The 24,888-nt window shown below is 52.4% G+C and overlaps 2 protein-coding genes across 2 annotated transcripts in view; one reads left to right on the forward strand and one right to left on the reverse strand.

Moving 5' to 3' along the window:
- The window catches only part of CCM2 (cerebral cavernous malformation 2), a 78,565-nt gene extending 68,779 nt beyond the window's left edge, over positions 1–9,786 (forward strand). The window contains exons 7-12 of the mRNA XM_006832258.1: positions 2,074–2,210; positions 3,024–3,159; positions 6,731–6,788; positions 7,226–7,361; positions 8,682–8,820; positions 9,506–9,786. Coding sequence (XP_006832321.1) covers positions 2,074–2,210; positions 3,024–3,159; positions 6,731–6,788; positions 7,226–7,361; positions 8,682–8,820; positions 9,506–9,786 — 887 coding nt within the window. The remainder of the gene's footprint in view (positions 1–2,073; positions 2,211–3,023; positions 3,160–6,730; positions 6,789–7,225; positions 7,362–8,681; positions 8,821–9,505) is intronic.
- A 1,875-nt stretch (positions 9,787–11,661) lies between these two features.
- Positions 11,662–18,586, reverse strand: NACAD (NAC alpha domain containing). The gene is made up of 8 exons (XM_006832259.1): positions 18,520–18,586; positions 13,016–15,886; positions 12,786–12,886; positions 12,591–12,665; positions 12,173–12,319; positions 11,957–12,094; positions 11,757–11,879; positions 11,662–11,676 (listed from the first exon to the last, which is right to left on the reverse strand). Exons 1-8 carry the CDS (start codon positions 18,584–18,586, stop codon positions 11,662–11,664), a joined length of 3,537 nt encoding a protein of 1,178 aa, XP_006832322.1.
- Between the last annotated feature and the right edge of the window lie 6,302 nt (positions 18,587–24,888).

The following is a 24,888-nucleotide window of genomic DNA, read 5'->3' on the forward strand; positions in this document are numbered from 1 at the left end:
ACCTGAGAGTTGCACCATGCTGCAGCCACACGCCTTCCCTACCTGAGAGTTGCAGTCTGCGGCAACCCTCCAGGGAGCTCTGTGCGCTGGCCTTCCTGACATTTCTCTGGTAGCAGAGTCAGTATAGCCTGTCAGGTCACTGGGCATCAGTTTAGAATTGACCCATTATTGCTTTCAGTCCTCTCTGCATCTGTTGATGTTTCTAAGGAAAACAGTAACAGATTATTTAAGAGACAAAGAGAATGAACTCCCTTGGGACAATTTTAACTGTCAGGCACTGCAGACCTTGGGCCATGGCTTTCATGTAGGCAAAGACTGCAGTGTAACCACTGCCCTGCTCCTCCTCGGTTTGAGTTGTCACATTGGTGTTGCAGCTGAGACTTACCCTGGCTCAACTTGAAGCCACCCATTTCACAAGGGCTGACAGCCAGGTGTCCACGCCACTGAGGATGGTTGGCCTGGCCTTCTGAGTGCAGGGGAAGAATGGCTTTTTCACTTGAGTTTCTTAGTTCATTGGGAATCCGAGGGCTTGTTGAAAAAGTCAGTCCCTGGTGAGCTTCCTCATTAATGCTTGCACAGTAAGCTCCTGGTGTAGGTGAGCTCCAGAGACCATCCTGCAGAAAATGGGTGGTCTGTACTCTGATGGTTAACTCTGGGTGTGAAAGTCCCTTGTCATCATGGGTAGCAGTAGTATAGACACCCCCCATACGCACACATACACTCGTGCTCACACGCTGGTACATTCTTACACACACTGTCTTGTAGACTCACGCTCCCTGCGTCCCACCTGGTCCTGCTAAGTCAGGCCCCTGCACACCTGATGACCTGTTGCTTAATGCCAGGCAATCAGTTAGGTTGAACCTTATGAAGCTGCCCGTATTTAACCAGGTGAGCCTATAGATATGGCAATTTGATATTGTTCAGACTAATATAAAGCATTTTGCCTGAGTCATTTAGACAGATTCTACTATACTCCCATTTTACAGATGAAGTAACTGAGACCAAGTAGATTATGCAATTTGACAAAGGCCGCAGACTTAGTTAATGAATTTGAACCAAGTCTGTCTGGTTTGGGGATGCTTGCTTTTTAACCACCATTATTCCTGACACTAAGGAGCTCTCATAGCGTAGTGGTTATGAGTCGGGCTGCCAACCTCAAGGTCAGCAGTTGGAAACTACCAGCGGTTCCGCAGGAGAAAGATGAGGCGTTCTGCTCCCGTAAAGATTTATAGCCTTGGAAACCCTGTGCAGGGTCACTATGAGTCAGAACCAACTCCCCGGTACTTCACAACAATTCCTGACACTGCTGGTTAGTCCCTACAGCAGGGGTGGGGAACGTCCAACCCACAGGCTGCACAAAGCCCTGCGATATATTTGGTCTGGCCCTGCCAAGGCAACCACAGTACCAGCCATTACATTAGGGGTGCGTTAATTGAATGTTTGACCAAATATAGTAGACTGATTTTTAAATTGATAATTTTGTATGGTCCGCAAATGACGTCATAAATATCTAAATGGCCCTTGGCAGAAAAATGGCTCTCCACCCCTGCCCTACAGGGACACTAGACCTGGGTCTCCTCAGGGACCAAAAAGACTGACTTCAAAGACTTGGGGTTTCTACAGGCATTTTAGCTTGATGGGAGTGAAGCTGGGTGGGTGCTTTCTTGGCTAAGTGAGGCTTTTTTCAGTGTTCATTGATTGAGTGAATTGCTAAGGAAAACAAAAACAGATTGTTTAAAAGAGAGAAATGATTTCCCAAGGAGAAATTTACTAGTTCAACTTTGCCGTAGTTGTTGTTAAGTGCCGTCAAGTAGTGATGACAAATAGGCCTGGTCTTCTAAGAGCATCTCTGATTGGAGGGATGAGGATCTGCCATGCCCTTCATTTTTGGGTGGGGGGGATCCTGCTCTCAACAGTGCAGGTGTGTCTGTGCCAGCTCAGCCAGTCTTGGGGTCATGGGACCACTGTTGGACTCGTCCCAGGACACCGGCTGTGGCCTCCTGTAGGCTGGGACCAGCCTTGGTCTTCTGTCTGACCCTTCGTGTCCTAACTTGAGACGGTGTGTGTTCCTAGCCCAGGACCCCAGCGTCTCCCCCAGCCAGAGTCTGTGCGCAGAGAGCTCCCGTGGCCTGGCGTCCAGTTCGCTGTCAGGCAGTGGTGTGGTACCCGTCGAAGCGTGCTGCTTGGTCATCCTGGCTGTGGAGAGCAAAGTAAGAGTTTGCACTGCCCACCCCCCACCTGCTCCTGAGCCCAAGCCGGCCCCCACTTCTATAGCTTACCTGCTGTGAGGAGACTAGGAGTTGGGGTGCTGGGTCTAGGCTCCACTTAGTCCCCTTTCAACCGTGTGACCTTAGGCATATCTGCTTCATTTCTGTAAAGTAAATTGTGGTGACTGCCCTACATGGAATGTCTTCCTGCAGCTGATCTACTGGCCTCGCATTGTGGACATGTCTGACTAGATAGGTCTTAGTTTGGAGCACAGGCTTGCCAGTCTGCTTCTGAGAAATCACAGCCTTGAAAACCCTATATGAAGCAGTTTCTCCTCTGCAGGTCGCCATGAGTCAGAAGTGACTTAAGTCCTTTGTTATGGGGCTATCTGGTACTCTGCAGGATGCCTTGCAGCATCCCTGGCCTCTCTCCATAGAAGGCCAGGACACTCCAAGGGTGACGACCAGAACTGTCTCCAGACATGGCCACATGTCCCCTGAGGACAGAGTTGCTCTGGGTTGAGAAGCTGCTGTGGAGCAGCTAGTAACGAGCAAACACTGTTACACGCTGCTTTGTGTTGGAAATGCTGTCCATACACTGTGGACTTGTCCCCCCTACCCCCTCCGCTATCATCCCCATGGAGTGTGAGGACTGCCACGGGGCCTCTGGCGCCCCCTTTGGCAGTAAAAGGCGGAGGGATACTTGTTTCTGCTGTTGTGCTGTGTCCACCCCTTCCTTCCTTCTTCACCCTTCAGTTCACTTGGGCAGTAGTCGGGACTCTCCCCCCATCTCCACCCCTCACCCCCACCCCGCAGGGAGCTGCGGAAGAGCTGTGCTCGCTGCTGTGCCAGGTCTTCCAGATTGTTTACACGGAGTCGACCATCGACTTTCTGGACAGAGCAATATTCGATGGAGCCTCGACACCCACCCACCACCTCTCCCTGCACAGCGGTAGGTTGGGGAATCCCCAGTACCCTGCTTCACACATTCAACAGGCGACTAGAGCCGAGGGCATCCACCTCCTAGGAGTCAGTGGCCTGTCTCCGACCTCCTTGTTCAGGTGAACATGTAGAGTAACAAAGTAATCGAAGAGAAACGCCACCACTTTCATACCGAGTTCTTTTGAGCAGAAAGGCCTGACAGCTTGGTGGCTTCCTTGAGTAACCTTGGGGTCCTTGATCATTTATTTTTAGTTACTTCACCTGACTCAGAGCACAGACATGTAGGGCTGGAGGGACTTCAGCAGTGGTCGTCTGCTTGGGCTGCCCAGAAACCCGAGGTGGTGGAAAAAGACCCTAAAAGCTCACCTGATGGGCTGCTTGCCTCCCAGGAGTGCGGACAGAGTGCTCCATCTGTGGCCACGCCCACGTGAGCGGAGTTTTTCCATGTATTGAGGAATCGGGTTAGGTACACTGCAGAGAAGCTGCTGGAAGCAGTAACAATACTGCACAGAGTGGAGGCCGCTGACACGTGCAGACTAGCATGCCTAGTAGTACTGGGTTGTTTACCTAGACTCTCAGTCAGATACACATTTTAGTATGACGGGTCTGGCCCTTGTGCTTTAAAATTCCAAAAAGGGTCTCTCTTTTTGATGTTTTAAACAATCTGTGTTTTTAAGTAGTAGACTTCAAAGGTAAGTTCCTGATTCATAAAATTCAACCATGTAATTTATGATATAATTATGAGCAATCAACTTCCCCCGAGCTTGACTGTAATACAACAGATAATCGTCCATTTATTTTTGTACCTAGTGATTTAGAGGGATTAATGTCAGTGTATTTCATAGATAAATATCTGGCAGTTTTCTAACCACTAATCCTAATTGAAAGGAGCTCTGGCAGTTATGAGTGGGCTGCTAAACTCGTAGTGGTTATGAATCGGGGTGCTAACCTCAGGGTCAGCAGTTCAAAAGTACCAACTATTCCGCGGGAGAAAGATGAGGCTTTCTGCTTCTGTAAAGGTTTACAGCCTCGGAAACCCTGTACAGGGTCACTGTGAGTTGGAACCGACCCCACGGCACATAACCAACCAACCAACCAACCCTAATTGAAGAAGCCCTGGTAGTGTAGAGGGTTAGGCATCGGGCTGCTAACCACAAGGTCAGCCGTTCCAACCCACCAGCCGCCCCCTGGGAGAAAGATGAGGCTTTCTGTTCCCTTAAAGATGTACAGCCCTGGAAACCTGTACAAGGTTGCTATGAGTCAGACCTGAATTTACAGCACACCATCACCATCACCATCACCATTCCTAACTGAGTATATTTCTTGTTGGATAATAGATCACGTGTTTTTCAGCAAGTACTGCGTTTCAATAGTAAAGGCGTTTATTACCACAGGAATTGAGGGAACAAAATGTCCTTTAAATACTACATCTTCAGGGGAGAGGACACCATGCTCTTTAACAGTTAAAACCAAAGACTTTTTACATTCCAGGCATCTTTTATGCCCAGTGAGCCAGAAATTCATAGGGAGGGGCCCCAGAGACTCTGGCTCCTTTCCGTTGGTCCTCACAGAGTGCACCTCTCTTGAGGGCAGGCTGATACTTCAGTTAAACTCAGGTTCTCTTTGATGACCTTTTTCTGATCATTTCCCTTCACACGCTTCAAAAGGCCACCTTGGCTCTTAGACTGCTTCATCTGCTTAGTCACATTGGCAAGAACCATGCCCTTAACTTTATTATTTGCAATAATGGTGGGTCACGGGTAATCTTTTGGTAACATTTGTGGGGACATCCTTTTTGAGCTGTGTCCATTCCTGATGTCCACAATACCACCTTTCTTGTCCATTTGCGTGTGTGTGGCCCAAGGAACGTATTGTCTGAAAGACCTGGAGGGCATAGAGGGTTTCACCTCCTTCCCTTTGTGGTCATCATTTGCAGATAACTGCAAGTTGGTGGTTTCAGTGGAATAGCTTTATTTCTTGAAAAGGTCACAGATCCTAATGTACAATTACAATTCAGGAACTTTCATTTCATGGGCACACCTTTTTTTTTTTTTTTAACAAATACAGACGGGTTTATTTATTCTGTTTCCAAAAGAAGATGGGATAATTTTATTAATAGTTTTAACTTTTTTTTTTTTAATTTTTATTGTGAATTGAGTGGTAGTTTACATGGGGAACATCAGTTTTACAATCATTGTGTCATTACAATGATTACAGTCCCCTCCACGCATCATCATTCAACAGTATTTACTTCTATTCCCTCGCTGAGTTTTTTCCCATGGGCACACTCTTGAGTAGACTTCCTTTCTGTGCTGGCCTGCCTTCAGCATGATAAATTGCAAACGTTTCTGCTCACAGTGCTTTGAGTCTCCCCCAGACACACACACAAGTCTGATTTCTGCTTCAGGCTCTGCTTACTGTCTAACTTCTGTGGCTGCAGCCACAGGTCCTTAAAACTTGGCAGCTGAAGCAACACATTGATTGTCTGAAGAGTGAGGCCTCAGAGGGCTCGACCCCGTGTATGGGCAGGGCTGTGTTCCTTAGGAGAGGTCACAGGTGAGCCCGTTTCCTTGGCCTGTCAGCCTCTGCTGGCCGCCGTATCCCTCGGCTCTGGTTCCAAAATCAGTGGCCACAAAGTTGCACATCTCTGACCCTGCTTCCAGGGACACCTCTACCTCTGATTCTCAGATTCCCTCTCACACGTATTAAGACCCTTATTTTGGAGTCCCTGGATGGTGCCAATGGTTAAGTGCTCAGCTACTAACTGCGAGTTCGAACCTACCCTGGAGAACGGTTCTGGGAATCTGCTTCCCACAGATTAAGACTTGAATATCCTATGAGCAGTGCCGCTCTGCACACATGGGGTCCCATGAGTCTGAGTCCATCTCTCGGCAGCTGGTTTGGGGTTTTGTGGTGATCTCCCTTCCTTAGGGTCAGCAAATAAACAACCTGAAGTCTGTCTGCAACTTAAATTTCCCTTCACCACCCACCTACTATTCCTAGGGTTTGAGGATGAGGATGTGGGTATCTTTGGGAGCTGCTGTCCTGCTGGCCTCACTTTTCTGCAGTGTAGGGGTGGTCCCTTCTCTTACCCCCACGTGCATTTAAAGTTCTGCACCTCGGTTTACCTGCTTCTCTGGCTGCCGATCACTGGCTGAACACCCTGTCCTCCCGCTGACCAGCACTCACAGTTTGCCTGACAGCTCGGCATTCTTGGCCGAGCTCCCCCTGAGTAACTGCCTGAGGTCTTGTCTCAGCTCTCAGGGAGCCACTGTGTCCAGGCAGTTGTCACCAGCTGTGTGGCCTGGGACGGGTTACTTAACGTCTCTGGTTTAGTGATGATGCCTGCCTGGATTAAAGGACAGTGTGTCATTACTTTCTGCCACCAGTCTCACCACCTGGATCTGAATGTGCGTGGGCAGACCCCTGGGTGCACACACACGCAGGTCCTGAGTGGTGCAGCTGGGAATCCCAGCAGGACTGGGTCAGGAGTCTGGCCGTGAGCGCTGCTGTAACCCTGCGTAGAGCTGGGCCTCCTCGCTGTGTAACTGAAAGTCTCTATGTTCCCGTCTTCCTCACAGATGACTTGTCCACCAAAGTGGACATCAAAGAATCCTATGAGACTGAGGCCAACACTTTGTAAGTAGACCCCTCCCCGTGCCCAGGAGCTCCACAGCAGCTCTTGCATTGCCAGCATTTGGGGGGCTGCCACCCTCCAGCAGTTAGTGAGCTATGCACACACTTCACCCTTGTTGGAGCCCAGTTCTCAAGCCCATGGTCCCCACCCCATGAGGGAGCTGCCCTGCAGACCAGCTTATTGCTCAGAAGGCTTCTCTTCCCAAATACCTCACTGGGATATTGGGTAATACCTGTCACCACCCTGCCTCCCAGTGCCTGCAGGGACAGTCTTGATGAAAGGCATCCTCTGCCCAAGCCCTCCAGGGCCTCTGCTGTCTCTTGGTAGACTCCGACCTCCACGCAGCCCTCATATGTCCCAAAGCAACAGGACTCTATTGAGTTAAGAGTTGAGGATCCAGGGCCTCGGCTCCACCCTTACTCATCTCTCCTCTCGGCAGCTCGTTCCCTGACCCTATGGATGTGTGTGGCTTCTCATCCTTGTCCTGCATGACGCCACCACCCCACCTCAAGACAGCCAGCGAGACTGAGCTGAGCACCACAGCCACCGAGCTTCTGCAGGACTACATGCTGACAGTACGCCACTCCTCAGTGCTGCTGGGGCCATAAGCAGCCATGCTGGGATGGGGCGCTCGGCTCTGGCTCTAGGTCCTGAGACAGCCACCCTGAGGGCGGTCCCAGGGGGTGGTTGGCAGGTGGGGTCAGGCTGGCGGGCAAGGGGTGGGGCGCAGTGCAGGAAGGCTCTGGTGTCACTGTCACCATCTGAAGCCCTACGCTCTTGCCTAGTGTGCACCTGTCTTGGGCTGTGCGAGTTGGGCCGCATGTGTGGGCCGCATGCTGGCTTCTGGGCCAGGACTGTGAGCCCAGTCAGGCCTGGGATGGTGTGCCACTCTCCAGAAAGGCCGGACCAGCTGCACTCGCACCGATGGCTTCCTCTCTCCGAGGGGCTTCCCAGCCCTGTCCTGGTGCGTGTGCTGGACCCTCACAGACAAGTCAGGTGCTGGCTAGGGCGTCAGTGACCTTCCCTTGGCTCTCATCAGCTCCTCTCTCACTGGCTGTGGTCAGCACTTTGTCGTGTTGCAGCTGACTCAGCTGCTTCAGTAAGACAGAGCCAGCGCTCAGAGATGGGTTCCTCCTGCACTGTGGGGCTGGGGAAGTGGGCCCTGTCACATGCTCTGGGGGTCTCAACACGTCCTGCTGTCTGAACCCGACAGCCCCAGGGAAGAAGACCGCATTCTGTGTCATCCCCTCGGGTGCTGTGATGAGGGCCATGGGACGAGGGGGTGATGGTACCAGACCCTGAACCCTATAAGCCCAGTGCACACTTACGGTGCTTCTTGTCTGTCTGAGCCAGCACATGCTGCTGGACAGAAAGGCCTCCGTAAGGGCAGACAGAGGACCAAATTCAGAGTGCATGCAGTAAGGGAGGTTCTCTCTCTCCGTCAGCTCCCTGTAGCATCTGTAGACCCAGCAGTCCTTGGAGGTCTCCGTGTGTCTTGTGACCCATCTTCCCCTGGGTGCTGGGGCCCCAGGTCAAAGGGTACACTCCACTCCCAGCTCTTGTTTCTTGGCGGTAGTGGGTCGTTCTGAATATCTTGAAAGAGACTGACTTGATAGAGCTGAATCCTACAGATTGCATCCAGCCTCCTTGCCTAGAAGTGAGATTTTATATCAGATCACACACCATGGGAATAATTACATGATATTACAGATCCCCTCATGGAGGATTCCTAGGTCTTAACACTAAAGCACTGAGAATCCAGGCCCAATTCAGTTGACACAAAACCATGATTATCATGATGCCCATGGCCTGGGACTCCACTCAGCGTGGGGTCTCTGGTTGGAGGTTCTGCCCGCTCCCTGGCCCCCAGCCCCTCTGGTTCTCTTCTCTTGCAGCTGCGCACCAAACTGTCATCCCAGGAGATCCAGCAGTTTGCCATGTTGCTGCATGAGTACCGCAATGGGGCCTCCATCCACGAGTTCTGCATCAACCTGCGGCAGCTCTATGGGGACAGCCGCAAGTTCCTGCTGCTGGGTGAGATTTAAACCAGAAACCTGCCATCAGAGGGTCTTGGAGGAAATCCTTGTCACTTTGGTTGGAGTGGCTTTTCCGGTTGACCCAGGCTGTGCCGCAGAAGCGCCCTGCTCACAACGCTCCCTACCCTCAGAGTGCAGAGACGGGCCCCGAGGACATGGGATAGGCCACGTTCAAAGCCAGCAGTGAAGGGAGGCGAGCTGCTGGTTGGGGAGGGGAGAAGGAGCTCTAGGAAGAGGGATGTGTGGCAGAGTTCAGCCATAACCTCTGCTGCCTCACGCTCTCACTGGGCATTAGAGTATGCAGACTGTCTGAGGAGTCTGTAAGTCCTCTTATGTGAAGGTGGGCCCTCGGCAGGGCTGAGGTCTTGGGAAGGCAGTCTTGATCCCTACCCACCATAGTCCCAACTTGGGTCAGGGTGGGGACAGCCTTAGTCAGGAATCGCTTTTGACTTTAGTTTTTCATTTTTGTCCTAAGCCCTTATCCAATAGATGTGGGCAGGCCTGGTATGCAGCTCTTATTTCATGAAATAAGCTTACTCGAGGCTGGGAGGCTGAGCGCCTCTGGATGCCCACTATGCTCTGATCTCAAAAGCATCCCAGAAGTGGTGTGGGGCAGGCCGGTCCCATGGTGTAACTGGGAGGGGCCTGTCTGGGTGTGGTCATGACAATGATGTCTCGGTCAGGTCTCCGCCCTTTCATCCCTGAGAAGGACAGCCAGCACTTTGAGAACTTCCTGGAGACCATCGGCGTTAAGGACGGTCGGGGCATCATCACAGATAGTTTCGGCAGGTACCGACGGGCAGCCAGTACAGCCTCCAGCTCCACCACCAATGGTAACAGGGCCGCAGGCAGCTCCGACGACCAGTCCCTGCCCTCTGAAGGAGACGAGTGGGACCGCATGATCTCGGACATCAGCAACGACATTGAGGCCCTCGGCTGCAGCATGGACCAGGACTCTGCGTGACGCACCCTTAGGGTCAGGGCTGCCCAGGACCGTGTACTCTGAGGGGTCCCACTCCTGCATTTCGGAGTCTACCCAGGGATGGGCAGTCTGAGCCAGCTCTGAGAACTCTGTCACTGCGTGCACAAGTTTCATTTTTGCACATCATGTTCCTGTTGTAACTCAGAGACCTTAAAAAAAGTTGACTACAATGTGAATGATTGAAATCTGGCTGCCAAGCACATTTCTCATTCCATTGGGTAGGAGAGCTGAGGCTAAGAAGCATGTCCTCCAGGCAGGGTCCAGCCTTGGACTGTGTTCGGGGTGGGGGTGGGGGGGATACTCTTATCCCAAAGGATTAACTAGACCTTGGGAGTAGGGAGCAAGTGGGAAGAAGGGTCCCCACTTTCCATCAGCAACCCCATGTGTGGCCCCTGCAAGTTCCCTCCTTTTCTGAACCATACCCCTATGGCCCTGGGCTGACAGATCTCGAGGCCACCTGGTGGGAAGCACCCATCCCTGTCCTGTGCAAGGCGGCTTCCTTCTCCTGAGCTGCCCCGCTCAAACCCCACACCGCTCCGCATAGAGCATCTTCAGCCCTGTGGCTGTTCATGTGCTCGCTGTGCCTCTGCTTGGGCAGACTGCGTTCTTACCGAGCTCTACTCCAGTGATACTGCTTACCATTCCTGCAGTGCACAGGTCCGCTGCATGCCTTCCTCAGCATCTCCCCAGTCACCCACCTGAGCACCTTATTGAGTTGTGTGTCACAGCTCCTCTACTGGGCCTTCCTCCCCCCAGAGGCAGTGAGCACTCTCTCCTGAGCTCATTGGCCGTGGCTTCATTTTCATTCTGTCCCTCTGTAACCTTTCCCCAGTGGACGTCTTTCCTGGGGAGTCGGCCCTGAAGACAGGGTGGGGAGCACAGAAAGGTCCATCTTTGGAAAGCTTGACTCCCCAGCCACCTAAGAACGGTACCCCAACCCACTGTCCTGATGGCAGGGGCACTGCATGTCAGATCAAGGATCTCACTGGACTACCCTGGAAGGACCAAGCCTCTTTCACAGGTTCAGTTATGAGCAGAGGAGGGCAGTAGGGAACTCAGACCCCTAGGACAAAGGGTTTTATCAGGGAGACATCCTTGCTGTTCTGGTTGGCCATGGGACCCCCAAGCCTAGCCATGAAAAAGCCTTTGAGTAATGTCTCTAGATTTACACTCAAATAGACCCTGCCCTGGAAATGTATGGCAGTAGCTGAAGAAAAACCACCCCGTAGGCTCTGGGTACCAGTGGGAGAACCTCCTTGCCCTCCCTGACCTGAGACCAGATTCACACCAGCTCTTAGTAGAGCTGCAGAAGCACCCCTGGAGTTGTTGATGGTGCTTTGTGTGTGTTCTCCATGTGGCACAGCACAGTGCCTGCATGCCCATGCCTGCCACCCCAAGACAAGCCCCCTACTGCAGGTCACTAGACTGAGCCAGATCTGCAGGAGGGCCCATAACTTCCTCCTGGAGGGCTGAGGCCTTGGGTTGGGGTGGCACATCTCATCACTTGGCCTTGCGGAGAGCACAAGGGTATCTCATGGAGTTTCTCCAGCCTGTGATGCCCTCAGTGACACTTTCTTCAGACTGCTGCTTCTGAAGACTTCCTTCCAGAAACTCCACCCTTTAGACACATCTCTGAGCTAGAGTACACTCAGCCTGGTGGCCTGGCCTCATGTCCCTCCTCGGTGGGTGAGATAGTTGGCTAGAAGCATTAAGGTGGAGGGTGAGTCACCCTCGCTACGAACACAAGCCCCATTCCAGGAACACACAGGAGCAGAGGCAGCACTGAGGGGCACGGATTTATTGAGACACAGTGCTGGAAGAGCAGGAGGGCGGCTGGGAGGGCTGGTCACCCAGTGGCTACATAGTCAGCTCCTGCAGGAAACACAGAGGTGTCAAGTGAGGGCACAGGGAGCCCCAAAGATGCCTGCAGAAGGGCCCAGCTGGCTGCTCACCATGATGGCATTGACGATGTCACTGTGGTTGTCCCTGAGGGCCTGCACAGCCTTGGCCCGGGATACACTGGCCTGAGCCATCACCAGCTCAATGTCCCGAAGTTCCAGCCCTGCCTCGTCCACCTGTGGGAGGGACCAGGCAGGCAGTGGCAGGCAGCTGCTGAGTCACCAAGGCAAAGCCCAGGCCACCAAAGCCTCACCTTCACCTCCTCCTCCTCCGGGCACTCTGGCTTTGCCTGTAGCCCTGGGGTTGACTCGGTGGTGTGGGCTGAGGGCTCAGCAGGCACCTTGAACTTCTCCGCTGCGGCTTTGTGCACTTGCTGGGATAGGTCCTCGATCTGCAGGCACAAGAGTCAGGGTACAGAGCAGCCCACGCTCACCTCCCCACTCACCCACCCACCCAAACCTGGACAGACTTTTGCCTCGCCAAAGACCACGTAGGTGTCAGAAGCTGGGCTCTTAAAGACGTCAGGTTTGCTGATGACAAAGAGGATGTTCTTAGATTTCTGGATGGTGACCCTGGTGACACCCTGAATCTGCCGCAAGCCCAGCTTAGACATAGCCTGTGAGGAGAGGGAATAGAGGAAGTTCAGGCTTCCATCCTCACCCCTCAACTAGGGGCCAGCAGCACCAAGGTTCCCCGTTGCCCACTCTACCACTGAGTGTTTCAACTCTGACCTTATAGTTTACACTGTCTTTTGAGAAGCTGAGGTCTAGTGCTCCATGGTCTGATGGCTCCTGGCCTTGATTCAGGTCACTGCAGAGCACTCAGCACTGAGATGCTGAGGTCTGAGGAGGCCCGTCCCCTCCCAGGCAGCGGGCCCCTGCACTCACCTTTCGGGCCTTCTTCTCACTGCGGCTCTGTTTGGCTTTGGTGATGGTCTCATCACTGCTGCTCACTGCTGGGACCTGGGGACAGGAAAGAGCACTGCTGGGGGTGCTAGAAGTCATGCCCCCTGCCCTTTGGGCCTCAGAAGCGCACCCTCTCCCCCAGACCAGGTTGCAGAGGTGGGGAGGGTGCAGAAGCACCTGGGGTGGGCACCGTGCTGTCCGAGGGGCTGCGGGGTCCTGCTCCATCTCGGGGGCTGATGAGTCCGCGTGGCTGTCCGAGCCTGGAGCCAGCAGTGAGTCTACGAAAGGAGGCGGCAGAGGTTCACACTGGAAGCAAAAATGACTAGGCCTTGGTGGTCACAGGTAGGTCTTCCCCTCCTGGTGTGGGGGCCCCTCCAGCGCAGAACCCCCTGCCTTAGCACCCTCACCTTCCTCCAGACTGTCCAGGTCTTCTTGCAGCTCAGGAACTGGGAGCCCCTGAGGGCTGGCTGGGGGGCGGGGCCTGGAGCCTGGAGGCACTTGGCAGGGGGTGCAGGTGCCAGCAGCTGGGTCTTTGGCATGGGGACCCCCCACAGGGGCTGCCTTGGGGTTAAGGAGCGGGGCGTGGCCAACCTGCTGTCTGGGTACAGGAGGCCCTGGGTTTCCTGAGATGGCCTCTACTACCTGCTGAGCATCTGGGCTGAGCAGCTGGAGACCTGGCAAACCCAGAGGCTTGTGGTCCCTGCAGTCTCCTCCAGGCCCCTGGCAAAGGCAAGGGGCAGGGGCAGGGGCAGACTCGGTGAGGACACCAGGTGGAGAGACGTTGGGTTGCTGGAACCTGTCCTGGGCACATGGTTTTGGGGACTGGCAAGAGAGGTGACTGGGGCGGCTAGAAGCCTCTTGGGCCCGTTCCCTGACACCCCGGCTAGGATGGGGGGCCCTGGGGCTGCCCCTTACCCCAGTCTCTGGCTGCCAGAAGGGGGCCGAGGGAGTTGTAGCAGGCCTGGGTTCTCCAGGGCAGTCCTTGTCAGGTCCAGGGGCAGCACCTGCTGGAGACTCTGGGCTGGAACAGAGCTGTACCCCTGAAGCTACAGATGCAGGCAGCTCAGGCCCACCTTCCTGGCTGCTAGACCCCAGAGTCTTCCCAGCACCGTGGGTCCCCACACAGAGGCTTACGCTGCCCTGGCTCTCGAGCTCCTTGGTCCCATCATCTGTGTGCTGGAAGCCTCCGCCCTCCATTGGCTCAGGCTCCACAGGGCCCCCCATTGCTTTCTGTCCCTCGTCCCTGGCAGGTACAGACTCTGAGAAGACACCTCCATCTCTCCCCAAGGTCCAGGGAGTCACGGCTTTCACCACCAGCTCCAGATCTAAGGTGGAGCCTTCTCCATCTTCTTGGGCCTGCTCCAAGGCTACAGGTTCCGCTGCTGGCTCCGGGGCCAATGGTCTGGCCACAGCCACTACCTCCGAAGTAGGCATCAGTCCTAGGGCCACACCTACTTCACGCTCAGCCAGGGCTGCCATGGGAGCAGCAGGCACTGTCCCTAGGGGGCAGCCTGCTTTCTTCTGCAGGGTCTGGAGGGTTACCATAGCAGTAGGCCCCGGGTCTAAGGGCAAAGCTGCTACTCTTTGCAGAGGAAGAGGTGTTGTCATCGAAACAGACTCATGGCATAACATACATCCTTCATACAGGGGCACAAGTGTTGCGGTAGCAACAGTCTCCTGGCCTGAGGTGAGGTCTGGGTCAACCTCCTCCTTGTGCAGAGTCTCTGACATACCAAGCGAATCTGGACATGGGGTGAGGCTGACTTCCTGCTGCAGGATTTGAGGTGTTTCTGTAGCAGCAGTTTTATGGGCTGTGGTAGCATTGACTTCTTCCTGTAAGGTAAGAGGTGATGCCACAGCCATCTGGCCCAAGGCAAGGCCGTCTTCTACCAGGACCACAGGTGTCACCCTGGCAGCTTCCATCTGCCCTAAGCAAGGATCTGTCTCTTCCTCCCCAGAATGGGGTGGGCCCACTTCTGCCAGCCAAGTGTGAGATGTTGCTGGGGTGGCTGCCTCCCGGCCTGAGAGGACACCCTCCTCCCCATGTGGCTGCTGAGCTGGCATTATGTCAGCCACTTCTCCTTTCCAGACTAGCAGTGTGGGCCCCTCCTGGCCTGAGGATGGGGTCCAGGACTCCTGTCTCTCCTCAACCTTGCACCCACCGTCCTCGAGCAGGGCACTGGGCTGGGCGTGGGGCTCCCCACTGTACAGCCTCTCATCGTCCGCCTCCGCATAAGAGGCCGAGTCCGAGTTGGAAGAGGCTGCTGAGGTGTCATCCCGGAAGGCGAAGGCCTCATCCATGCCCTCAGTGATGGAGATATCTGACAGGGACTGCAGGAAGGAGGCAGATGTGCTGTCGTCCTCCCCCTCGTCCCCCGGGGCTTGGCCAGGCCCCGGGACCTTGGCCTCTGCCGCCTCCTGCTCTGGGGAGGGCAGCAGCATGACCTCCACAGCATCCACCTGGAAGATGAGGCTGCCCTGGAAGGGCAGGAGAGCCGCGGGGATCATTGAGTCACTTGTCAGAAAGTCTAAGTCAAAGAGCTGCTCCTCCTGACTCCAGGAAGAGCTGCTGTCGGCTGAGAGGCTGGATGAGGACGAGGACGGGCCCTGGGGCCTGGCGGCACAAGGCCTCCACTCCTCAGCCACGCTGCCTTGAGGAGAGAAGCCCCAAGCCGAGGGGAGTTCCAGCCCTTCCACGGGGGCCAGCATGTTGAGGGAAGAGGATGGGGAGGAGGCCCAGCTGTCCCCATCTGCTGTGATGTAGGAGCCTGAGGGTGAAGTGGGAGGCGAGCCCAGCAGCTCTGCCTCAGAGTCCCAGGGCCCGAGGCCTGGAGGCAGGACACACGTGGCCTGCAGAGGGGTTGAGGGGGGCGTGAAGTAGGAATCGGGGTCTGCATGAGGGCAAGGCACAGAAGGGTCACCCTGAGAACACAACTCTGGTGGGTTTAGGTCAGCGTGCCCACCTGCCCAGTCCCTGAGCTCTGTGGGGGCTGCTTTGGGCAGTAGGAAGGGCCCACAGGTCTCCTCACCCATCACAACCCGGGGCTCCAAAGTGGCTGGGAGGGAAGCCTCTTCAGGCCGGCCCTCAGCTGGGAGAGCCCAGGCCGATGGAGCCTGGCCCGGCCCTGCATCCCAGCTGGCCCCCTCAGGCTGGGGCCGGGTGCCGGGCTTGCTAGGTAGGAACGTGACAGCCAGGGGCTTGGGCACTGGTTGTGGGGCACAGCGCTCCCGCTGGTCCCCACTTGGCATGTCGGCAGCAGCAGCATCACAGGACAAATCTGTGGAGACAAGATAAGCCAGCTGCACAGGCTCTTTGTGGTGGCTTCTCGGCAGGACAGAACACATGCCGGGTAAGGGAAGCAGCATGCCAATGCTGCGCTGCTCTGATGAGGCTGGCACAGGCTGAGGAGAGCCCCAAGTAAGATGAGCTTATGTCTGAAAGGGCTTAAAGGAGAGCTGGCATTGGAGAGGAGGAAGAAAACAGCAGTGTGGACGGCCGACGGAGGGCTGTCAGTAGTGCTGACAGATCACTGGGCTACTCACAGAGCTGGGATGAGGGCAGAGTTATAAATGTTGCAGGTTATAAATGGCCTCTCCCCGTAGCTTACCTCTGAGAAACCTCAGTAAGGTGTAACCTGTTTCCCATCCACTTTGGAGCCTGGCTGGCTGCTTCACTTTACTTTCATCTTGGCTGTCCGTCACAGGGGAGCCTGAGTCTGGGCAGTGTGAAGTTCTTCCACTGTATCTCCTCCAACAGATTTCCCACATAAAGCAAGGGCCCAGGGTCAGCCCGGATCTCTGCTGTAGCCCCAGCTGGGTCCTAACCATCAGCACAAGGTGTGACTAGAGCAAATCTTCCCAGCCTGGATCTCAGTTACACCTGCTGGGTGTGTGTGAGGGGGGAGGAAGGGAGCACTCTCCATCTCTGGCTCTTCCCATGATTCCCCTAACAACCTTCCAGGGCTCTGACCCCCACTACTGTCTGCCAGAACCAGACCCTTTTGCACAGGGAGAATGAAGCTGGAATCCTGCATTCCGCAAAGTCTCTGAAGACTGAAGAAGTGGACATGTTACTAAACCTCTCCAGTGTCAGACCAGAAGGGCTGTGCCAGCTGGTGTGATGAGGGTTTCTGTACCCTCACACGGGTACAGAGAGAGACAAGCTGAGCTGCTCCCATGGCTTCAGCACCAGGCAGAGCTCAGGAACCATTTGTGGACCAAACACACACCTCCACCCGCTAACCCCTGCAGGCGCACACAATCAAATCACAGACGTGGGCCAAGAAATACTTAGGAAGCTCAGGAGAGCATAAGACAGACTTGTAAGAGTTACACTGAGGTCCAAACACAATGTTATTCCGTCTAATCTTACAGACTTTTAGTACCTGAGATCATATCGCACACTCAATTTCGGACCTTGCTGTTTTTACTCAACATTTTCTCTTACTTTTTCATGGCATCCCACGCCCCAGTGACCTTTCATTTACGGGGTGTCTACCAGCCCCCTCAGCTGCCTGCATACTTGGACCTTTAGGCAAAGACATTTATGTTTGAAGCATCTGCTGAATGCCCTGCTATTCCTGCCAGAAGCTCAGGCCGGTCAGTGGCCCAGGACAGCACAGAAAAGCTGCTGAGGCCCAGACACTCAGCTGCAGGGACACAGAGACTCCAGACAGCCCGGGGCCACGTCCACCACACTCCCAGTGTGGCCTCCCACAGTTCACCGGACCTCTGTGTGGCAGTTTCCTTTTGTGAAATTGAGGTAAACACTTGCTAGGAAGATCTTTGCTAAGCTTGGAGGTGAGACTTAGAAGGGTGTGACCCTCCTGCCCTGGGGTTGGCTGCCTGCATCTTCAGGGCCACTTCTTTGGGTTCTTGTTGGAGCTGGGAACCCTAGTGCTAGGACAGCCAGGAGATCTTGAGAAAGGCTGGTACTTTGGGTCCCCTAGGGTGTGACTGAAAGCCAATGCCTGGAAGTGATGTGGTTGGTAACTGAGACTGGGACTTCTGGTACTGATCCCTAACATGCCCCACCCCCCTCCACCCTCCAGTGTGGAGCTCCAATATCTCCTTGGTGGGGGTTGTGGGGGACTGGATCAAGGTCAGATAAGGGGGAAACTAAAGGCCAAGGTTTGGTCAAGGTCACCAAGTTGGTGGGGGCTGAGCCCACTGCATCACGATCTCCTACTGGCCCTGGGAAGAGCAGACCCCATGATCAAAGCCCTTGCCTCCTTGCCCTTGGCTATCATTTAGCCAGGGACCAACTAGGCAGCACTATCCCACAAAGCCTGACCAGGATGCTGGGGGCTGCCTAAGCCTTGAACTTCCACCACAGCACTAGCTGACACAGCGGCCCCAAGGGCACACGGATGGCACACCCGCCACTGCTCTGACCCCTCCCCACTCACTGCCGCCCCTCCCCCACGTCTCCGATATCCCAGACCCACGCAGCCCGACTTCAACTTGGTGCTGCTGCCCCTCTGGAGCCACTACCAGCCCGACCAGCAGCTCCAGTTCAGCGGTCCCCTGGGGCAGCCCTCCAGCATCTCAGCGGACCAGTGCCCAAATTCCTTCCCCTGAAGACCCGACGGGTGCGCTCGGCTTTCGGCGGCCCCTGGTGGGTCATCCGGAGCCTCCGTTCCCTGCCATCCCTCGGGCTGCGTCGCCCAGTCCGGACCACCGCTGCTCGCAGACAATGGGCCACGGCGCCTAGGCTCCCCCGTGAGCTGCAGGACTCGCCCCAGCCCCGGGGCACTAGCGCCCGACACTCCCAGGAGCCCCCTCCCCCGCAGCGATTCCGAGCCAGGCGCACGGGTGGGGTGGGTGCCGGCTGCAGGTGGAGGGAGGAAGGCCTGAGAGAATGAGGTCGGCGGGGCCACAGAGGCACGCCGAGCGCGGGCCGGGGTCTCACCTGTGCGCTGACCTGGGCCGCCGGCCTCCGGCAGCAGCTGCTCCGCGTGGGCCGCCTCCCTGGGCATGGCCTGGCCGTGCGCCCGCCGGCCTTGCAGTCCGTCTGTCCGTAGGCTGACCGCCGAGTGGCGCCGTCTGCGGAGCCTGCGCGGCCACCGCCCCTCTGCCGGCGGGAGGAGGGGGCCGCGTGACGTCACGCCCCGCCCTCCTGGCGCCCGAGTGAGCGTGAGCGCGCGTGCCCGGCTCTGCGGCGGGCTGGAGGGGCAGAGCGGCCCACCCGGCCCTGAACACCTGACCCTGGCGCTGCAGCAAACCGCAGGTGCGCGGGCCACCACTGCCAGCCCCAATGGGCCCTGCCCTCTCTCCACCTAGGCGGGAAGGAGGTTCGTGAATCAGCTTGTGCTGGCTTCCCTTTGCGCCCAGCAGTTTCGCGGAGGGTGTGTGAGGGGTCACCAGGGGACCTTTGCCAACTCCAACCCGTCTCCTCCGGTCCAAGGTGAGCGGCGGGAGGGGCGGAAGTGCCCCCACGCGATTGGCTAGTCCTCACCATCTTCGGTCTCTATAGAAACTGTCTCCGTACCCATGGCAACCAGGGAAGGCTGGAGCGCTGGCTGGGAAGGAGACCCAAGACCCGCTCCTGGCGCCTGCGTCTTCCCAACGTCCTAAGTAGTTCTATGATTTGCCCTCCCAGCCCCTTAGTTCCATAGGAACTAGAAGGAAAAAAGAAGTGTGCGTTCTTCCATTTGGGGCAGCCACCATGGTGCAGCCTCCACGAATAAAAGCCTTCCCCTTTGTCTTCCCGAAATGCACTATTTACTTGCACACAGCCCACTCCACCGCCCAAATTTACTCAACACCCACCCTGTACCAGGCACAGGGAGAGAGATGAATGCGATACTGTTACCATCCAGAGCTCGCTGACAGGAATCAGAACACACCATTGTTGTAGGATGTGAGTATGTTTCCTCCATCCTTAGTCCTCTGCTGGTCACACTTCAAGCTCATGACTTCATGCCCAGGGACCGCCCTGAATCTTCCCCTAGGCTCAGCTGCCCGACACAACGGGCTACTTGCTGGTCATCTCTCCTGCTGTTGTACCACAGGCTCCAACACCACCACTCCCAAGCCTAAGCCCAGCGCCCTCCCACAAAGCTGCTTGTTTTCTCCCAGTCAGCAAACCCTTCATCTTGATTGCTCAACCAGAAATGCAGGACTCTGATTCCCTTCCATGGCAGGCTCCATGTAAGGACTATCATCTTCATCTTCTAACGATTTCTAAATTGCCATTGCCTTAACTGAAACCTTCATAACTTCAGCTGCCTTCTGCCTTGTCACCCACTACTGATTTCTCAGAAACCAAATTCAATCATGCCATCCATAGTTTTAAAACACTTCAGTGGAGAATGAGGTCTTCTAGTTTAAATAAGATGGTTTAGACTTGTCTCCGTGTTCCTCACCACTAAGAATGAGGGTAAGTAAAAAAATACTGCTACAAAATAATAGAAACCTTTATAAAGCAAAAATATTAAAATGTGAAACTATTGTTTTCTGGCTTATCCTGGAGTCCTGGTGTGGCATTGTGGGCTGGACGGCAAAGCTCAGTTTGAGCTGCAAGGTTGGCCGATTCAAGCTCACCAGCCGCTCTTTGAAAATCACTGTGAGTTGGAACTGACTAGATGGCACTTCACAACAACAGTGATAGCTTCTGAAGGTGGTGTTTCTATCTCTTCCCAGAAGAATTCTGCACTCTGATGTTCACAACGTCAAAATGATCATTCAGGCATCCTTGAGAGTCTCAAATCAAAAGATCCATTGTATCACTGGAAACCCAGAAGTAAAGCAAAAAGAGACTGGGCCTAAAATAAGTTTTTGAAGAGATGCTGATTGAAACTTCACAAATTGAGCAAAAGATTCAGATTCAAATAGCTTAGCAAATCTCAAACAGGGTGAACTTAAATTCATGACAAGACACAACCCAATTTAACTTCTGAAAACTGTTAAATGCCGTCAAGTCAGTCCTGACTCCCAGTGACCCTGTTAGGGTTTCCGAGGAACAGCTGGTGTGTTTGAACTTCTGACCTTGTGGTTCACAGTCCAATACTGATCCTACAGCGCCGTACCAGAAGTTTGAAAACTAGAGACAAGAGAAAACTAAATGCAGTCAGAGAGAAATGACACATTGCAACACCACTTTGAATGACAATTGGTTTCTCCTCTGAAACCATGGAAGGTAGAAAGAAGTGGCTGGAAGAAAGAAACTTGCTCAGGAATGAAGGAGAAGTAATGACGTTTTCAGATGAAGGAAGACTATAGGAATTTGTAGCTAGCAGACCTAGCCTAAAGGAATGACAAAAAGGGTGAATCTTAGAGTATCAGAAAGTAAAAACCATGGAAAAGTGTATGGTGGTGGTTACGTGCTGTGGAGTTGGTTCTGACTCAGTGACCCTGTGCATGGTTTCCGAGGCTGTAAATCTTTATGGAAGCAGAAAACCTCATCTTTCTCTCGTGAAACAGCTGGTAGTTTTGAACTGCTGACCTTGAGACTAGCAGCCTAATTTGTAACCACTATGCTATCAGAGCTCCCTGATCTTAAAAGTAAGTACACCAATTAAAGGGCAGAGATTTAGCAACATAGATTGAAAGTAAGAAGAAAGATATGCATGAGGCACTAACCAAACAAAATCAAGCAGGAGTATCTGATAAAGTAGCTTTCAGAGTAAAGCAAATTATTAGAGACCAAGAAGGATATCATATATGGCATAGTTATAATGATCTGTTCACTAGGAAGACATATAACCCTACTGTGTACATCAAACAGCCTCAAAATACATGAAGCAAAAATTGATAATGCTGAAAGAGAAACAGATGTATCCACAGTTAGAAAGATTTCTACTCATCCTTCTTAGTAACTGATGGAACTGTTCTGTTGTCAGGTGACGTGACTCAGTGGCCCTATGCACAACAGAACGAAACATTGTCCCGTCCTGTGCCTGTCTCATATTCATTGCTATGTTTGAGCCATTGTTGCTGCCACTGTGCCAATCCAATTCATTGGGGATTCTTCCTCTTTTTCGCTGACCCTTCACTTTACCAAGCATGATGTCCTTCTCCAGGGACTGGTCCCTGCTGATAATATGTCTGAAGTATGAGAGACAAAGTCTGGCCATCCAAGTGTTTAAGGAGCATTCAGGCTGGACTTCTTACAACACAGATAGGATTGTTCTTAGGCAGTCAGTCCATGGTACTTTTCATTATTTTCCTCCAACACCATAACTTAGATGTATCAATTCTTCTCTGGTCTTAATTATTCGGTGTCCTACTTTCACATGCATATGAGGTTATTAAAAATACCATGGCTTGGGTCAGGCACACCTTAGTCCTCAAACTGACATGTTTGCACTTTAACACTTTGAAATAAGTCTTTTGTAGCAGATTTTCCCAATGTAATGAATTCTTTGTTTTCTTGACTGCTTCTTCCATGAGTGTTGATGGCTGATCCCAGCAAAGTGAAGTCTTTGACAACTTCAATCTTTTCTTGATTTATCTTGTTGTTATTTATTGGTCCAGTGGTGAGGATTTTTGTTTTCTTTACATTGAGGTGCAACCCATAACAAAGGTTGTAGTCTTTGATCTTCATCAGTAAGTATTTTAATTCCTCTTCAGTTTCAGCAAGCAAGGTATCCTCTGCATATTGCAGATCGTTAGAGTCTTCCTTCAATCCTGATGCTATGTTCTTCCTTATATAATCCAGTTTCCAGATTATTTGCTCAGTATACAAACAGATTGAATAAGTATGGTGAAAGAATACAACCTAAGTTCATTTTAATTTTTTAACATACTTTTTATTGTGAATTGAGTGAAGGTTCACAGAGCAGATCATCAATTCTATATTCAACAAATCACATACCTTGCATCATTTACATGGTTGCAACCCCCTCCATGTACCAACAGTTAACAGCATTGAGCTCTGTTCACTTCCCATGTCTCCTAACACCACCGTCTTTCTTCTGCTAACCTCCCTCTTGTATACTGCCCACCCTGTCACCCATACCAACATGTTAACTGTTGTTGGTAAAGTGCTGTCCAGTTGGTTCTGACTCACAGTGATCCTGTACAGGGTTTCCTAGGAGCAGCTGATGGATTTGAACTACCGACCTTGTTGTTCCCAGTCGAGTACTGATCCTTACAGTGCCCCGCCAGGCGGTCCAAACTCCTGTTAACTAGCCCTTGAATAATTTTCCCTTCAGCCCCTCACTCTTTAACCATCATAGATGGTTTCTTTCATCAAGACAACCTTTTTAAAAACTTTTTTTTACAACATTGGTCTTATACAGTGTTTGCCCTTTATTTCATTCAGACATGTCCTCCAGGTTCACCCATGTTGTGAGGTGTTTCACAGATTCATCATTACTCAGTGGTTTGTAGTATTCTGTTGTGTGTATGTACCAAGTCACTTTAACCAGTCTATTGATGGGCATTTAAGCTGTCGCCATCTTTTTGATGTGTTGCTTGTAGACAGCACACTGAAGGATCCTGTTTTCTTATACATTCTGCTCTGTCTCTAGACTGGTACATTTAATCCACCAACATACAGTGCAATTATCAATATATATCAATTGATTGTTGTCATGTTTCTGAGTGGGGTGTGTGTGTGTGTGGTACTGCTGGATTCTTTGTTTCATATAATTTACTAAGCTGAGTTCATTTTGTTTGTGGGCTTTCTTTTCAATTTCATTTCTGTTGTGTTAACGTTACTAAATCTTTCTGATTTTCCTCTTTTTTTTTTTTTATCTTGGTGTGCAGGTGTATTATTTCTCATTGAGGTTACCTTATAATTTATTAATATTTTCTCTGCCTAAAACAGTTTATTTCATTTAGAAATCTTCTTGGCTTCCTTGCAATTTGGAAGTTCTGTATCTACACTATTCCTTTTTTGTGCTTTGTAGTTGACTTCATTATACATTGATATCTCTGGTTCCCTGTTTTCAGTCTTGTCGGTTTGTTTTACTTTAAATACTTCTGTATCTATATTGAGTTCTGGGTGGTGTTGTCATGTGTGGTAATCTCAGGTTGTTGTCTGCTGTTGTTGGTTCTCAGTGCACAGAACATGCTGTAGCATTTTTTGTAAAGTTGGTGTGGTCATTACAAATTGCTTTAGTCTCTGTTTATCAGGAAATGTCTTTGGAAATGTCTTTGACCAACTCTTCAATTTTCTCTATGTTTGTCTCTTTCTGTTGTGGAATTCTGATCACCCATAAGTTATTCCTCTTCATGGTGTCCCACATAACTCAGTCTTTCTTTGGATTTTTTTCATTCTTTTTTTCTGATTGTCCTTCTCACATACTAGTATTGAGAGATTTCTCTTCAAGCTCACTTATTCAGGCGTCTATTGCTTTGAATCTACTCCTTTCAACGTATTGTCCTTTTCTGAGATCTTAGTATTCATCTAATTGCAGGTTTTATATTGTTGTACAATTTGAATTTATTTTGTCTGTTTGTTATTTTAGTGTTTTCCTGAATTCTTCTGAAGTTTTTATTGTGTTCTCCTTGCTTTCCTCTATCTTTCTATCAATCCTTTGTAGGTGCCTAATTATCATTCTTTTGAATTCCTTTTCAGTTCGTTCTGTTACCTTTTCTTCCTCAGAAACGTCTTGGTCATTTGTTTGAACCATTCTCTCTTGTTTCTTTGTGTGAGCTAAAATTTTCTGTTGTCTCTGGGGCATTGTGAGGTTGTTGTATTTGTAAAAAACAAACAGTGCAGTTGTTGGACCCATAGAGCTAAAATCTCTGGCGAGCTCCTGCAATTCAAGGAGCTCACGAGGTAGTTGTGGAAGGGATGTGGCAGCAGTGTTCCTGACCCCGTATCAAGTTCCTGTTGGCCTTGGTGTGACCTATGTTCAGGGTACTCAATCCAGAAGTATTGTGTAGGGGCCCAAGTTGTTGCTGGTTTCAGTGTCTATTAGGACCACAGGGAAGCTGGGGGCAGGGTGGCTCTGCCCATTTATAGGTCTGGAGCGGAGCCCACCTGAATCCAGCCACCAAAGCAACACACCATGGTGGGGCAGCTGACCCCTACCTCACACTGGCGTGGCTCCTAACCAAGGGCTCTGAATTCCTGGAAAGCAGGGTCTGTATTGGGAGTGGATGAGGATGGGAGCTAGCCACACTTCTTGTCACCTGGGAAGCATAGGGAAAGAGAAGAAATCACACCTTTCCTTTCAGCTGTGGGACTCTGCTCTGCCAGACCTCCCTCCACCATCAAAGCTGCTCACGCATCTGGCCAGCCTGTTCCCAGTCAGTCTCCCTCTCTCTGTGTCTCTGCTCAGCCTCTCATCCCAGCCAACACCCCATATCCACCTCTCTAACTTTT

The sequence above is a fragment of the Chrysochloris asiatica genome, unplaced genomic scaffold (genome assembly GCF_000296735.1).
Source record: "Chrysochloris asiatica unplaced genomic scaffold, ChrAsi1.0 scaffold00006, whole genome shotgun sequence".
NCBI classification, from domain to species: Eukaryota; Metazoa; Chordata; class Mammalia; order Afrosoricida; family Chrysochloridae; genus Chrysochloris; species Chrysochloris asiatica.

Coding starts and splice junctions, on each gene's coding strand:
- NACAD (XM_006832259.1), bottom strand. CDS start 18,586: ATGCCCAGGGAGGCGGCCCACGCGGAGCAGCTGCTGCCGGAGGCCGGC. Junction 12,666..12,785: donor CAGCACGGTGCCCACCCCAG/GTGCTTCTGCAC, acceptor TCCTGTCCCCAG/GTCCCAGCAGTGAGCAGCAG. Junction 12,320..12,590: donor GTGAGAAGAAGGCCCGAAAG/GTGAGTGCAGGG, acceptor CTCTCCTCACAG/GCTATGTCTAAGCTGGGCTT.